This window comes from Choloepus didactylus, chromosome 27, assembly GCF_015220235.1.
Source record: "Choloepus didactylus isolate mChoDid1 chromosome 27, mChoDid1.pri, whole genome shotgun sequence".
Taxonomy (NCBI): Eukaryota; Metazoa; Chordata; class Mammalia; order Pilosa; family Megalonychidae; genus Choloepus; species Choloepus didactylus.
Window position 1 is genome coordinate 9657528 of NC_051333.1, and position 15667 is coordinate 9673194.

The 15667-nt window shown below is 47.4% G+C and overlaps 1 protein-coding gene across 6 annotated transcripts in view; it reads left to right on the forward strand.

The window, feature by feature from the left end:
* Positions 1–4531: 4531 nt before the first annotated feature.
* Positions 4532–15667, forward strand: part of ZC3H4 (zinc finger CCCH-type containing 4) — a 38181-nt gene continuing 27045 nt past the window's right edge. Inside the window, exons 1-2 of one of the 6 annotated variants that reach the window (XM_037819521.1) lie at positions 4532–4580; positions 6048–6109. In XM_037819521.1, coding sequence (XP_037675449.1) covers positions 6072–6109 — 38 coding nt within the window. In that variant the 5' untranslated portion in view covers positions 4532–4580; positions 6048–6071. Of the gene's footprint in view, positions 4581–4631; positions 4843–4871; positions 5149–5348; positions 5413–6047; positions 6110–15667 lie in introns of those variants that run through there. The other 5 variants (XM_037819520.1, XM_037819524.1, XM_037819522.1 and 2 more) reach the window with 5 other exon arrangements.

Genomic DNA, 15667 nt, shown 5'->3' on the forward strand with positions numbered 1-15667 from the left:
TCTTAATTGTTGCGTTCCAGGATTTCTTTATATACTCTGGATACTAAACCCCCATCAGATGCATGGTTTCCAAATATTTTCTTCCATTGAGTAAGTTGTCCTTTACTTCTGTAATAAAGTCCTTAGATGCACAAAAGTTTTCCATTTTGATAAGGTCCCATCCATCCATTTTTTTCCCTTGTTGCTTGTGGTTTCGGTTCAAGGTCCGAGAAACCATTGCCTAACAAGGTCCCGAGGAAGACTCCCCATGGCCTCTTCCAGGAGTTTCACAGCTTTGGTTCCTACACTTAGGTTCCTGATCCATTTCGAGTTGTTTTCTGTATATGGACATGCAGTTTTCCTAGCACCACTTGTTGAAGAGACAACTATTTCCCAGTTGAGTAGACCTGGCACCCCTGTCAAAAATCAGCTGGCCATAAATGAGAGGGTTGATTTCTGAACTCTCAACTTGATTTCATTGGTCCACATATCTGTCCTTGTACCAGTACTATGCTGCTCTGATTACTGTGGCTTCATAACAAGTTTTAAGATCAGGAAGTGTGAGTCTTCCAAACTCATTCTTCCACCCCAAGATGGCTTTGGCTATTTGGGGCTCTTTACCCTCCCATTTAAATCCAGTGATTGGCTCCTCCATATCTGCAAAGAAGGCAGCTGGAATATCTGGGATTGCATTGACTTTGCAGAACACCTTGGGTAAAATCAACATTTTATTATCTCATCTTCCAATCCATGAACGCAGAATGTCCATTCATTTATTTAGGTCTTCTTTGATCTCTTCCAGCAATATTCTGTAGTCTTCTGTGTACGAGTCCTCTACATCCTTGGTTAGATTCATTTGATTCTGCTAGTTGCTATTGCAAATGGAATTTTCTTCCCTATCTCTTTGTCAGATTGTTCACTACCAGTATATAGAAACATCACTGATTTTTGCATGTTGATCCTATACCCTGCCACTTTGCTGAATTTGTCTATTAGTTCCAGCAGCTTTGTTGTGGATTTTTCAGGGTTTTCTGTATACAGGAGCATGTCATCTGCAAATAGAGAAAGCTCCACCTCTTCCTTTCTAATTTTGATGCCTTTCACTTCTTTCTTTTGCCTAATTAGCTAGAACTTCCAGTACAATGCTGAACAGTGGTGACAGTGGGCATGTCTGTCTTGCTGCTGAATATTAAGGGGGAAAGCTTTCAGTCTTTCACCATGGAGTATATTGGCTGTGGGTCCTTCATATGTGTCCTTTGTCATTTTGAGGAAGTTTCCCTCCATTCCCAGCAACCAGTGTTGTTTCTTCCATAACTAGACCATATGGGTTCTGGAGGTGGGAATGGCACATTTCACAGTCATACATAGTGACCCATTCATAATATTTTTTCTTTCCATCCTCACAACCTTGTACTAGCTCTTGGTATGTTAAAGACAACTTTTTGGACACTCTATTTATGATCACAGGAGATTATTTCACTACAAACTTGCATGCAAGTGAAAAAGGTCTTTTGTAGGCCAGTTGAAGGATTCACTCTTTTTTTAGTAGAGAAGTTGTAGGTTTACAGAAAAATCATGTATAAGATACAGAGTTCCCATATACAACCCTATTGTTAACAACTTCCATTAGTGTGGTACATTTGGTATAATTCATGAGAGAATATTTTTATAATTGTAGTATTAGCTATAGTCCCTCATTTACATTAGGGTTCACTGTGTTGTATAGTTGGATGTTTTTTCTTTTTTTCTGTCTTTTTTTTTAGTTTTTAAGGATTCCCTCTTCGCAGATACATTTTATAGAAAAAGAGATAATCATCTTTGCAGGCACATTTTGTAGGAAAAGAGATAATCATCCTTGACTGGAGATTAGATCAAGAAAGAACAGACAGTATGGTTAAAAGTCATGAGATTCTTGACTGGCATTCAGCTGACTGCCAAATGGGTGGGCCACACATTTCCCAGAACAAGTTTCATCCCATAAAAGTTAATCGGAAAATGGCTTAAGCATGTTATCAGGAAGGCTAATTTCTTCCCTAAAGGAGACTGTAAATTACAGCCTCCCAAAACTTGTGTCCCCAAGCAGTTCTGGAACCTTTTGGTTTACTTTTACAGCCAGATCACTATCCCAGTGGGTCACCTGGCAACTTCTGTCATCCCGCTTCTAGTTACCACTCTTGTCACACAGGTTTCCTCAGTTCCTAGAAACTAGCGCTCTTTGCCTTGTCAGAACCTGAAATAAGCTATTTTCTCTTCTGTACCGCAATTCCTCAGTTTTCTATCACCCACCCCCACCCCCGCTTTATTCCTTAACCCCCAGTTTCCCAGTTTCTTCTCTGGGACATTCTTTTTTTTTTTTTTTTTTTTTAATTAACAAGCATTTATTTAGCACTCTGTTTTGTGCAGCAGTAATTTGATCATGTATATATGTATTTATTTTTATTTTTACAAATACTCCCCCTCTCTGCCATAACTTCTAATCTGCTTTCTATTTCTGTGAGTTTGCTATTTCTAGTCCTCTCTTATAAGTGGTAACATACAATTTTTGTCCTTATGTGTCTGGTTTATTTCACCAAGCATAATGTTTCTAAGGTTCTTTCATGTTGCAGCATGTCTCATGACTTCATTTTCTTCTTATGGCCGAATAATATTCCACTGTGTATATACCACATTTTGTTTATCCATTCATTTGTTGATGGATGCTTAAATTGTTTCCAACTTTCGGCTACTGTAAATAATACTATGAACATTTGGTGTATATGTATCTGTTTGCTGTCCTGTTTTCACTCTCTCTGCGTGAATACCTAGAAGTGGGATTGCACGTCAAATGGCAATTCTGTAACTTTCTGAGGAATTGCCATATTGATTTCCACCGTAGTTTATTGGTGTTTAAACTCCCATCACAGAACCTGGCACTATAGAAGGCGCTCATAAAAGCACTGTATAGCTCTGGATGCAAACGGGGGGGGGGGGGGTGAAAAAATTTTTTGCTTGAGGCAATGGAATGCCAGCTCTGATTACAGATCTTGCTGGACTCCTTTCGGTTTATCCTACGACCTTTTAAACATGGAGGTTCTTCCTCTGCATCTATAAAATGGGAATAATAGCAGCTTCCCTTAGAATGGTTCTAAGGGTCAAATGATTTCACACTCGTACACTATTTAAACTCCCAAAGCTGCCAAATGGTGTATTTACTGAATGCCTTCCGCGTGCCAGGACCGGATTCTTAAGCTCTCCCAATTCACTGCCAAGCCCCACCCCTTCCGCGCCTCTCGAGAGCCGGGTTTGGTCCCATCCACTACTCTCCGGGAACCTCCAACTTCTCTTGTGGTTATAGTTTCTCTCTGTAGTCTGAATTTCTTCCCTTCCATTCTCCCATCTAAAACTTTCGGCTCTTCCTATTAGTCCTTGGGTTGATTCCTCAGAGTCGTTTACTTATTTAACCGCCCCTCTAGTCCCGCCCGCTCGGCTCGTGTTTTAATTCCTTTATTTCCTAATCAGCCTCTTTCGGCTGTTTCCGCCTCTTATCACTAACCCCGATACCGCTTTCGGCTCTTTCCGGATCCCGTCAGTTTTACGTTTCCCCCTCCCCCCCAGTCCCGACCCACCTCGGTCATTTCCGGCTCCCTGGGCTTCGCATTCTTACTGCCCCGCCCCGCCCGTATCATCATCTTCGGCTCTTTCCGTCTCCCTTCGGCTTCACGGTCTTCACCGGCCCAGGCCACCTTCGGTTCTTTCTGGCTCCCCGCCCCGTGTCCCGCTCAGCTTCCTTCGGGTCTTTCCGCCACCCTTCGGGAGAGCGGCCTCTACCCCAGTCCTCCACGTGACGCGGCCTCCGCCTTCGCCGCCCAGTTCCCCCTCCCACCTTGCCTCTGCTATCGCCTTTGCCTCTCGGCTCGTCCCGGCCGAGCCGCCATTTTGTGTGAATTTCTGACTGCGGCGGGGGCCGGGCAGCCGGGACACCTAGGGCGGGCAGTCAGACAGACGGCCCGTTTCCGCGGCCCATTTCCTCTCCCTCTAAAATCCTTTTTTTTACCCCCCTGCTCGCTCTCCTCTCCCCGCTCCCCCTCGCTTGCTCCACCGCGCGCGGCCCGAGCTAATTACACCCAACCACCCACTAGTGTCCGTGTCCCCTGGGTCTCCCACCCCCGGGCCGCGGGTGTGTGTGTGTGTGTGTGGGCGGGGGGGTGGCTCTCGCCCCGATGAGGGCCCCGCGCCCGTGAGCGAGTGACCGCAGGGGCGGGCTGCGGAGAAAGCAGGCGGCGAGTGGCCCGCCGAGGCCTAGGCCGCGGGGCCTGCGCGGAGGTCGGCGCAGAGGTGATTCCGAAACCGAAAAAATATATACCCATTCCCATCAGGAGCCCTCAGAGATAAAGTGTGCCCCTCCCGCCACGCCCAAGCAGTCCTTTTTCGTGCATTAACCACCCCCCCCCAAAAAAGGAACTATGGAGTCCGCGCCCGGGACCCCCCCCGCCGCCATCAGAGTCGCCGCCGCCGCCATCGCCGCCGCCGCCATCAACGCCTTCGCCTCCTCCGTGTTCCCCCGACGCCCGCCCGGCCACCCCGCACCTCCTCCACCACCGCCTCCCGCTCCCTGACGACAGGTCAGGCCCCCGGCCGGGCCGGGGCAGCGTCCCCGGGGGGAGGAAGAGGAGGAGGAGGAAGGGGGGCGGCCGCCATGTTGGGCCGGGCCGCGGAGGAGGAGGAGGAGGAGGAGGAAGGGCGGGGTCGGTGGGTGTCTCTCGCTCGCTCGCTCTTTCTCGCTTGCTTTCTCTCCCGGCCTCATGCGTTTCCCCCCCCTCGCGGCGCTCGCCCGCTCTCCCTCGCTCTTGCTCTGTCTTTTTTGGGCGCCATGCTGAGGGGAAGGTGAGGAGGCGCCCCCCGGGCCCCCCGCGCCCGCCCGCTCGCCCTGGGGAGGGGGCGCTGGGGGCGGCTGCGGAGGCCCACGGGGGTCCTGGCTGCCCCTGCGCCCCGAGCTGGCAGCCACGGGCCCGCCTGCCCGTAGCCTGGCTTCGGGGAAGGGACTGGGGGAGGGGCTCCCGGACCCTTTTTGGGGGAATCTCGAGCAACAGAACAGTCCCGCTTTTAGGGGCTTGGAGTTGGGGGTGGGTCTCCCAGCCCCGGCAGTATCCTTTCTCCTGGGGCGAGGTGTGCCCTACCCTACATGGAGAGGTACCGTATATTTTTTAGGCAGGAAGTGGGGGTTTGCTCAGTCCTCCTTCCATCCTTCCAATGGGGGGGGGTCTTTTGGGTGGGGACCTTTCTTGCACTTTAGTTTTTTTTTGGCGGGAGGTGTTGCTCAGCTATTCCCTAGGGGGCTAAATTGGGATCTCCTATCCCTTTTGATGAAAGCTCCTGCTTCCTTTTTTGGGGGGTTGAGGGAAAACCTTTCCCCATGTTTTTCCTTAGGGGCAAAGTTCCCCTCGCTTTTCGTAGGTAGGTGACGTGGGGAAGGGTCCCCAGCTTTTTTTTTTTTTTTTTTTTTTTGGTGGGGGGATGAAGTTTGGTTTCTCATCCTTGGAGGGGAGGGGACGTTGGTCCCAGCTTTCTTGGGAGGTTCTCCCCCCATTTCGGGGTAAAATGGGTCTCTATCCTTTCCGGAAGAAATGAGGTTTCCTCGTGCTTTGGCACGGGGTGAAAGAGAGCGTCCCCCTCCCCTTTAGTAAGTGCGAAATGGGTCCCTCCCCACGCCCTTCTCTGGGGGGTTGATAATGGGGCCAGCCCGGCGCGTTTTAGGGTGAGTTTGGGGCCTCCCGTTTACCTTGCTCGAGCAGAAGGGGATGGGGTGCAGGGTTCGCCTACTCTTCCTTACTGGGGCAGGGGACGAGGTGGCTGTCGAGGGGGTCTGGGAATGGAAGGAGGGTTCCAGCCGGCAGGAAAGCAAGTCTTGGAGTGGGGCGGGGGGTGGGGGGAGGGAACGCGCTGGACAGATGGCTGCCCCGTCGCATCCCGGGCTGGGGAGCCGCTGGGGACCCTCTTCTAGTCGCGGGTCCCAGGCAAGGGTTTCCCTGCCAGGCACAGCGGCCCCTTCTCCCCACTCCCACCTCCCCTTTTCCCTTTCTCCTCCACAGACCATACTTTGCCTTTTAAAAGAAATGCCACCCACATTCAGAGACACAAGTGCAGCAGTTTGGTGAGCTTTTACAAAATTTTTTGTTTTGTTCTGTTCTGTTTTGTTCTAATTAAATGTATCGTCTTGGGAATCGCAGCCCATGGCAGCCTGACTCCAGTTCAAGGAAATAAACAGATTAGCAAAGGTCTGCTCTGCTAAGCCCACGTTGGGCTTCCGGGGCCCCCCCTTGGGGGGCAGGTGTAGTACCCAAAGGTGCTTACACGCTTTATTCGACCTCTCAGGAGTTCTCTTATGTCAGAAGTGTATGTCTTACAATGGGTTGGGATGGTAAGTAGCCTCTTTTATTAAGTAATTCAATTATCTCCCTCTATTTGTCCCTTTCCTGCCTGCCTCCTCGCCTTTAGACCAAAGTGATGCTTGAGAAACTGAATTTAAAATGTTCGAATCAGGATTCTAACCCTGTTGAGCCCTTTTAGACTTGCACATCCTTTCAATGTTTTAATTTTTTTTAATGTACACAGTTTTCTAAAAAAAAAAATGCATTACTGTAACATGACAAAAACCTATGTAAAAGGCCCATATGTTTTCAAACCCGTGCCATCCCTTGTTTCATTTCAATCGTTGCTTTGTCTCCAGCCTTCAGCTTTGAAGAAAGCGGATACAAGTCCATTTGTAGGAGACAAGGTTACTGAATTTGGTTTATGATATTTCCCTCCAAGTTAATGTTCTCACCACCCCCCCCCCCAAATAATTGTGGTTCAAAATATGGTTCAAGTAGATCCATTTTCCTCATTTTTCTCCAATGTCTCTTATGGCGATGAATGTTTAAATTGAGCAAGTCATTTAAGTACTGTTTAAGCACAAAATCTGTAAACTGTGTCAAGCCCCAGTCTCCCCCTGCTTGTCTCCACTGCTCCTTTGTTCGAAAGCACATGCCTGACCGTGAAAAGTTGATGTGAATGTGTTACACGCCCAGTCATGGTGGAGAGGACACTTTCCGCAGCCCCCAGTCCAACCCTGCCCTACACGTACAAGGAAAAAACAGCAACAGAAATGACTTGCAGAATCAAACACTGTACTTCTGATGTGTTTTACAAGCATAAGTTTCTCTGTTAAAAGACAAAACACGTTGAAGTTCCAATCCCCTTCCCCCCCCCCCCGCCCGCTTTTGGTCCCTGACATTTTGTTAGTGAAAACTGTTTAACATGTAGCTGTATTCCTCTGCACAAGTAACACTCAATTTCCTTTTTTCCATTCTTATGAGCAAGAAAGGTCACTGGCATTTAGATGAGGAAACATCTATAAACTGCGATTCAGTAAGGCCGCTTCTTTGGTTCTTCCTCTTAATATGTTCGCAATTTACTGCCATCAAATGGTGATCTTAGATACGTAAAATCGGTTGTGGGAGAAAGAAGTGTCCACACATTACAGTATCCTGCAAAAAAAATGTCTGAAGCACAAACCGAACACACGATCCAGTGCACAGGGTCAGCCGAAAGTGAGTTGCATTTATTTGAAGTTTCCCATCCCTCACAAAATTCCCTCTTCAGCAACCAAGAGCAGAAACTGACACTAACAGATCAATCTTCCAAGTTTCAGGTGCTACTAAGTTGTAGAAGGATGCTTATTTAAATTTTATTTTTCAGATGAAATGCTTAGGAAATAAGCTTTCTTTCGTAAGTGACAATTTTAGCATTCGTTCTTTTGTTGAATATAAAAATATTTCCCCCAACATTTAAAAGCTCTCAGGCTTATCGACACAGGGGTTTATTGTTTTCTGTTCTCAAAGGAATCTCATCCACCAAATTAAAGAAGCCCCAGTAATTACGCCAAACTGTTTTTTGGTAATCTTTGTTTTTGATATGTCACAGTACTGCTTTTTTTTTTTTTGTCCCAAACTGATGTATCAGTATTAAAATTCAAACTAACGGATGTTGCAAAAAAAAAAAGAAAAAAAGGGTGTCACTCAGAATTCCTGATTTAACAGCAAATCTTACATATATACACTTACAACCTTTTAAATTTTTATTTTCTTTGGATGAGACGTTTGATCTGAAAATAAATCCAGAAGAATTTCAAGTAGAAACAGTTGTGACCATGAAAACATGGATATTCTGGTCATAAAACCCTATTATTTTAAAGCTCCCTCCTTCCACATTTGCTCTTCAAAAGAGGAAAAAAGTGACTCCCAAAAGGACTGTCCAAAACCCTTTCTGGGGGACAGGAGAGACTGTGAGCTCGAAAGCCTGTCCTGTCTCCCAGAAGGGGTTTTGTTGTGCTCTGAATGTTTAAAATTCTGATTATTTACAAGCTTGTGTGTGTGTGTACATATATATATATATATATATTTTAAATAGAGCTAGCTACTTTAGAAAGCCACCACTGTGGCTTTTCTTTAGCCAAGAAGGCTCATCCCAAGGGAAAACCATTTTGCACCTATGGATGAGGCTTTCCTGGCTGTTTACTGCCTGGAGAGGGAAAGAAGAACCCTTGACTCTGAACTTGTATGTTTCCATATGTAAATATAGTCGATTTCATATTGGGCTAGGTTAGTACTTTATCATTTAAGAAAGCCTCCTCCGCCTTCCTCTTTACTCTTGGGTCTCTTACCTTCCCTGGTGGGGAAATGGCTGTCTCAGGGTTGCTTTATTTGTTCTCTTCCATTACGTTTTTGTGGCTGTCGAATCCCTAGAAATATCTCATCACATAGGCTGGATCCAGTTACAGTAAATGCCTTCATGGCTAAAATTGCTTACGAAACTACATCCAAGCTTCCGTGGAGAGCACTAGTTCAAACCGTATTCCAGAGAACCAAATTTTGGTGTCCCTGCAAGTGGTTTCTTTTAGTGCTACCATGGCGGCTTCTGACCTTTTGTTAGGAGGTTGAGTGACAGCAAAAATAATCTAGAGCAAATATCAAGTGAAATAGCCAAGTTTCGAAATGAGCAAGCCTCTCACCTTAGTCTGGGCAGCACAACCACTGACACAATATGAGAGAAAGGGATGGTTCTCAAGAGTTCTGGCTGTAGATACTTAACACTCTGATTCTAGGATTGGTCTGTGTGTTGGTGGAGGGAAGCTTGTCATGGTTGGAAGCCAGATTCATAGTTAAAACCTAATAGGAAAGGGGGAAATCTGCCACTTTCCCTGGGTGGCATTTAAAGTCAATTTGGATAAGCGTTTTTTGGGGGTAGGGGGTTGTTTGGTTTTGCAGATTTATTGGCCTAGTCTTTGGTGCTGTCTTTCGCTTTGGTAGTTAGCGTAGATTGGTCCTAAAGACTTTGGTAGTTGTCTGAGGTTTTGTGCACCAATTTAGAAGTGACACAAGGTTAGGTGGGCAGTTTTAAAGTGACTTTCTGGCACTTTACTTGTCGGGTTGACTCTAACCCGTTTCTGACAGAAATGAAGACGTGGTGGCATCTTGGTTAATGCTGGACTCAGTTATGTCCTGTGGTTGGAGTCGTTTTTTAGCTGAAGCAGGATATTTGCTCACAGCATAGTTTGCTCTCCTGGCCAAATTGTTCTAGATGGAGGATCTTTCTTGCATGCATTTTGGTCATTTTGCATCCATGTAAATTGGTGATTCTGCCCCATTTGCAAGGCAAGTGGTGGCACCTCCCCTGTGAACCTTGGAGGTGGCAGCAGGATGTGCAGGGGAGGAACGTGGGCTTGGGGGTTGGCCCCTCCCCGGCAGTGTGCAGTGGGCCCTGTGGGAAATGACCACGCATCAAGGTCATCGTGGTCCAGCAGGCCAGCCTCGGTTTCCTTCTCTTCCTGCTTTCCCTATTAGAGAAAAATTCTAAATAGACTTCTACAGTCTGGCACGTAAACAGAACTAAGAATAACATCTGTGTTTTTGAAGGAAGTCAGTTTATCTTTCACCTTTCAGGGTTCTGGTTCATTTCCTTAAGGGCAAGGAGCCAATCAGGGTTGAAACTAAGTGGAAGCCATCTTAAGGCCCTTCTCCCTTGCTCAATATCCTTTACTGTAGCTGCTAAAACTGGCAGTCTCATGCTTTCGCTGTTTCTTCCTGTGTTCATCCTTGGCCCTTAGACTGAGTGAGGGAGGCACCCTTGGTAGGCCTCCTGAGAATTAGGAAGCCAGGGTTCGAGAAGCTCACCCCGCTGCTGACTAGCCCTGTCGCCCCGAGCCAGACCCTTTACTCTCTCCACAGTCTCTGAGAGAAATGCACAAGGTCTGTCCTAGCTCCAAGATTGTTACCACCCTTTTGTAATTCGGCCATGCCAATTATGGTTGTGTTCATTTGGCAACCAGGCTCCCACCCCCGTGCTTTTTTTTTTTTTTGGAGCAGAAAGGGTTTGGGGTGTGCAGTGCAAGGCACACTTCTCTCTTAAGTACTTTATTTAGTCAGGCAGGGGTTGGGACCGCCTTTCCCAGGCCTCATATTTCCTGCCCTCATGTCTGACCGCCCTTCTGCAGCTTCTGGCCACAATAAGGGGTTGCTGTTGCCACTGCAGCTCACTGATACCCACCCTGAAAGTAAATGCCTGGAAGTTTCTTATCAGGTGAGGCTCAGTGGCTGGCTTGTGGGCAGGTCCATGAGGAGAGACCCTAGCTTGGCAGCTCACTCAGCACTGGGTTCCCTTGGCCCCAACTCTCAGTCTCTGTCCCAGAAACAAGAGAGTGAACTCAAGCACTAGAGAGCCCCACATGCAGCGTGGCTGTTGCCCTCTTCCCTCCACACCACGGTCAGCCTCTTCTGGGAGAGCACGTGGGCAGTGGGGGTGGTCCTGGACGTGGGAGGCAGGCTGAGTCCTGAGTCAGTCTCCTTGTCTTCCCAAAGCTGTAGCAGCGCCTCTTGCATAACGTGGCATGTGGCCATGCCCAATGCTTCACAGGCATTAGTGCCTGTGAACCCTCCCCACAGCCCCAGGCCCAGAAACTGAAACAGGTGAAGTCACTTCTCCGAGGGCCCAGAGCTAGTGGGCGGTAGAGTTGGTACCCAGACCCACATCTACCCATTAGGCTGCCCTGGCTCTGCTCCAGTAGTTTTCAACTGCACGTTGCAGCCATTAATGAGTGGGATATGAAGTCCCTTTATTGAGTCATCTGGATTTGGAAAAGGATAGAAAAGGCAGAGTGCAGTAAAAATTACGTGTGACTTCATGAAAATCTTGATAGAAATGTAAAGGAGAAGTGGGTCAAGTCAAAAAAGTTTGAGAGCCCCTGTGTCTAGTATAGGAGTCTGCAAATGATGGCTCTGGGGCCAATCCAGGCCACTCTGTTTTGTAAATAAAGTTTTATTGGAACGCAGCCATGCCTGTTCATTGATATTTTCTGGCTGCTTTTGTGCTATAGCAGCAGAGCTGAGTCATTTAGACAGAGACCAGAGGGCCCACAAAGCCTCAAATACTGTATTCTTTGGCCCTTTACAAAAGTTTGCTGGCCCCTGCCCTAGTATGGTGTGCCCAGTGGCCGATATGGTGGTGGAGGGGGTTGGGGGAAGGACTGGGGGAGAAACACAGATATTCCCTTCAGAGTTGGTCCCACAGAGGGTGAGGGCTTGTCACTGCTCTCAGTGACCTGCCATGGCCCCATCATCCCTGCTTTCCCTCCTTCCAGTGGCTGTTAGAGGCCCGGTCCCCAGCTGTTGAACCCCTAAATTGAAGGGATTTTCATTCATTAGCAGTAACCGGAGCTGCCTGGTGGCCCAGTGCAGAAGTGGATTGCAGTTAGCACAACCCTGCCACGGCACAACCCAAGGGAGCTGGGCCCAGGCACGAGTGTCACTTGGCCACATGTCGTTGCAGGTGGCTTGGATTAGTGCCCTCCTCATTTTCCTAACAGACACCAAGGCTTAGGTTTCCTTGGGATTCTGGGCTGTGCTGTGTCCCGGGTGGGAGGGACGGCCGGCGGCCCCCCCATCTGCTTGTGGATGCACCTGTGGGCTCTGTCAGTCATCTTCCGGCCTGTTAGAAAGCCCTGGGTAAACACTCAGTGAATGAATTGGCGAGTAAAGGCACCCCTCTGTGACCTCATCTGTTTTTAAAGTGATCCAGATTGCCAACGGAGGTCCCTGGTAAAAGTCTGTGGTCTATGTTGATGAAATTGAAAGCCAGTGAGTGGCTGTCTGAGGTGATGCATTCGTTCAGAATCTGTTCTGAGTGCTCGTCCCATCTCCCTGGCCTGGGCTGGGCCCCAGGAGGTCCAGGGATGACTGAGAGCCTCTTTCTTGTCTGCCTTCTCGGAGCTTCCAGTCACATGAAAGTAGACCAATAGTGATAATTGCAGCGTTTTGGAAGAAATTCCTTAGTGGCTTATGAACAAGAAATCTTCATGCCCTAAATCCAGGCCTCGTTTTGGAGGAAAATACTAATACTTCTATTAATATTAATACCTTGGGTGTGTTGAATGTATATTGAGTAGAACCAGATTGATTCCTCTGCAAACTTATAAACAGGGAGAAGTCTTAGTTCACCAGTTAAATGCTTAGACTTTCCTTTCTGGAATAACAGAAATCGGCCCCACTTGGGTGAAAACCAGCATCTTGCCAGCTTTAAGCCATCTGTGGTTTGCATGAGAAGGTTATTAGGGAACTGTGCTTTGCTGAGAAGCAACTTTTAGAAGATTCACCTGTCAGGAGAAACTTGGATCTGAATGTTTGGGGAACTTTTACTATGACAGTGAAAGACTTACCAAATGCATGCAAGCGATACCTTTGCTCAAGAATGTGAACTGTTTTCTGAGCTTGTGGGAGGGGAAGATGGCCAGTCAGGCAAAGAAAATGACATCCTTAACACAGTGATCTTCCTCTGGCAGGCTGTGCCTTTTCTTGGGGGGCCTTAGGTTCAAACTGTCGAGACTTTCTGCCTGAGAGGTTTGTGACCTTGACTCACCCCATCGTGGACACCCTGCACTTGGGGTTGGAGCATCTGTTCTCTTGTTGGGGGACAATTTGGAAATTCCATCCCTCAGATTTGTGTTGCTTTCTGTTCATCTTGGAATGAGTGGCGTTTGGTTTTTCACTAGAATTCCGTGAACCTTTGCCATGCCTCTTAAACTATCCAAATGTCTTTCGTCGGATTTTTTAATGCCACGGTCCCCTTCATTTGGCTCTTGGGAGGACTTTTTGGCGTTGTGCCTTCACATTTAGCTCTTTTTCACTCCTGAGCATTTATTCCAGGCTAGGTCGGTGCTGAGCATTTGGTCTGTGCAGCCTTATGGGATTCTACCCAGCCCCATCAGCTTGGTTCCGTCACTGCCTTACGTCACAGGGACAAAACTGGGGCAGAGAATGTTTAAGGAACTTGCCCGGTGTCGTAGCACCTTGTTTAAGCATTTCATATAATGTTTTATGGACTTAACATCTTATTTTTTCCTAACTCAAGTATGAATTTTGGGGTGGAAGTTGTTTTGTCAGTGGATGTGTTTAGTAAATTATTCTTTTCCTGATAATTTCGAATTGTCTTAAGGGGAAAGAGATTTAAGAGTTGGGCCTTAGAGTCAGGAAGTCCTGAACTCAGCTTCCAGTTCTGCTCCGTCCTAGCTGCGACCCTCTGAACAGGTTTCTTACCATCGCTGGGCCTCAGTTTGCTTGTCTGTAAAATGGGGATGTTTGTTGAGGCATTTAAATAAGGAAGGAGTACAAAGGAAGAGCTCACAGCAGTGCCCGACGTGCTGGTTGTTGCTGTACAGTGTTCATGGTGAAGATTTCTTACTGTGTTTGGCCTTTCTGGGGTACCCGGGCAGGTTTGACATGTCTGTTTTGCAAATGAGGGAACCAGGTCAGAGAGCATAGGCCTCGGTGAGGGGTGATGGAGGCCCCCATCCTGGACTCCGGTTCTCTGCTGGCAGATTAACTTCTTGAGAACCTCTATGGCTTCTCCTCACATTGCTGAGGTTGTCACAGTAGGAACAATTTTTTTTTTTTATAACTTTCTATGATGGAAATTTTCTAACATATGCAAGAGAAGAGAAAAATAGTATAATAAGCTGCTATATATCCATCACCAGGTTCCAACAATCGTATACATTTTGCCAGTTTTGGTTCATCCTACTCCATCCCCCATCTCCCCTGCTTATTTTAAAGCAACTCCTACTTCTCATTTTTCATCCATAAATACTTCAGTATGAATCCCTAGCTTAAGGATTTTTTTTTTTAACATAACCAAAAAACCATGATCATTCCTACAAAATTAACACTGATTCCATAATACCTCAGTATCAAGCCTGGATTTACTTGTCTTTGCTTTTCCACTACATTGACCTGTTCCAGTAGTTTTGCTTGAATCCGGAGCCTAGCCCCAGGCTGGCCATCTGGGTGGCATTGAAGCAAGTGGCCCAGGGTGCTGGCTGTCAGGTTTCTCTTCTCCCCGTGCTGGGTCTGTGCTTGGGCGGCAGCAGGCCTGCCATGGTCCAAGTGACACTGCCACGTTGACATGGAGATGACGTGATGTCACAGAGGCAGTTATGACCACACTTGAGGATGCTGAGGGAAAGGGCCACACAGAGCCCATTCATTTGCTCTTGGTTTCTGGTTGATGAACTTAGGTAGTAAGGACACTGAAAAACGTGTGCAGACCCAGAGGTTTATTTCAGGAGTTTCTTGACTCTGAAAATCCCTCAGTGAGGTTTACCCCCATGGCTGCTCTGCGTCATCCCAAGTCGAGGGAAGATTGCGGGGGCCTTCTCTAGGGAGCTGCCCCAAGCTGGTTTTCTAAAGGAAAGGCTGTGTGCCTTCTTCACTCCTAGTAAATGACTGTCCGCAGAGTCGATTTGGGGATTCTGGACTTCTGCATTTAGGCCAGTCGTTAAACATTTGAAGAGGCGGAGCCTCCTTGTAATTTTTGTAATTTTGTCCCGAGTTAATGGGTCATTCAGAACCTACCCAGGCAATTTATTGAGAGTTTGGGCAGTTAATGATCATAACCTTGACCTTCACATTAACCTAGCTGCCTCTTGTCAAAAGCTCTCATGATCTTCAGGTAACAGCCGCTGCTCCCATGAGTTCCTGTCTTTTTTGTTATGTTTGGGCTTTCACCTCCCCCACTCACCCCCCACCCCTCCGTAAACCAGATAGATCCATAAACCCAGGCCCCTTTCAACTTTCGTCCATCTCTCTTGTCTAGAGACTTGCCCTGTTGCCAAGTGTCATTTTTGTAAGGGGTCCTTGTCCCTTCTTCTGGGGCCAGCTCTCCCTGTGCTTTTTCCTCTTGGTCAGCCACTCGGTTGTTCTCTGGTATCACCTGTATTAGAGCTGAAGAAGGGGGATGTTGATTTGTCAGCAGGACTTGTTGGGCGAGGATGGTACATACACAGTTGGGCTAAGTAGCCAGAACTTCTTAGCCAACAGTCAGCAGTGCCGCTGCAGAGAAGTTAACCCTACCTTCTTCAGAGAGAAAACGCTTTCCAATAAGCATTCCAGCCAATTTAGGGTTATACACAGAGAGGCACGCTCCTGCTAGTTGGTTCTTAAAACCAGTAACTGTTCTTTATCAGGTACTTCCTTTGTGCCTGGCCTTATGTCAAGGGTTTTATCCAGTATTACTTCATTTAATCCTTCCAACCCCTTGAGGTGGGTACTATTGTTATCCTGTTCTACAGATGAGAAAACCAAGACTCTGGTTATGTACCAAGAGCTCACAGCCATGGAATGGG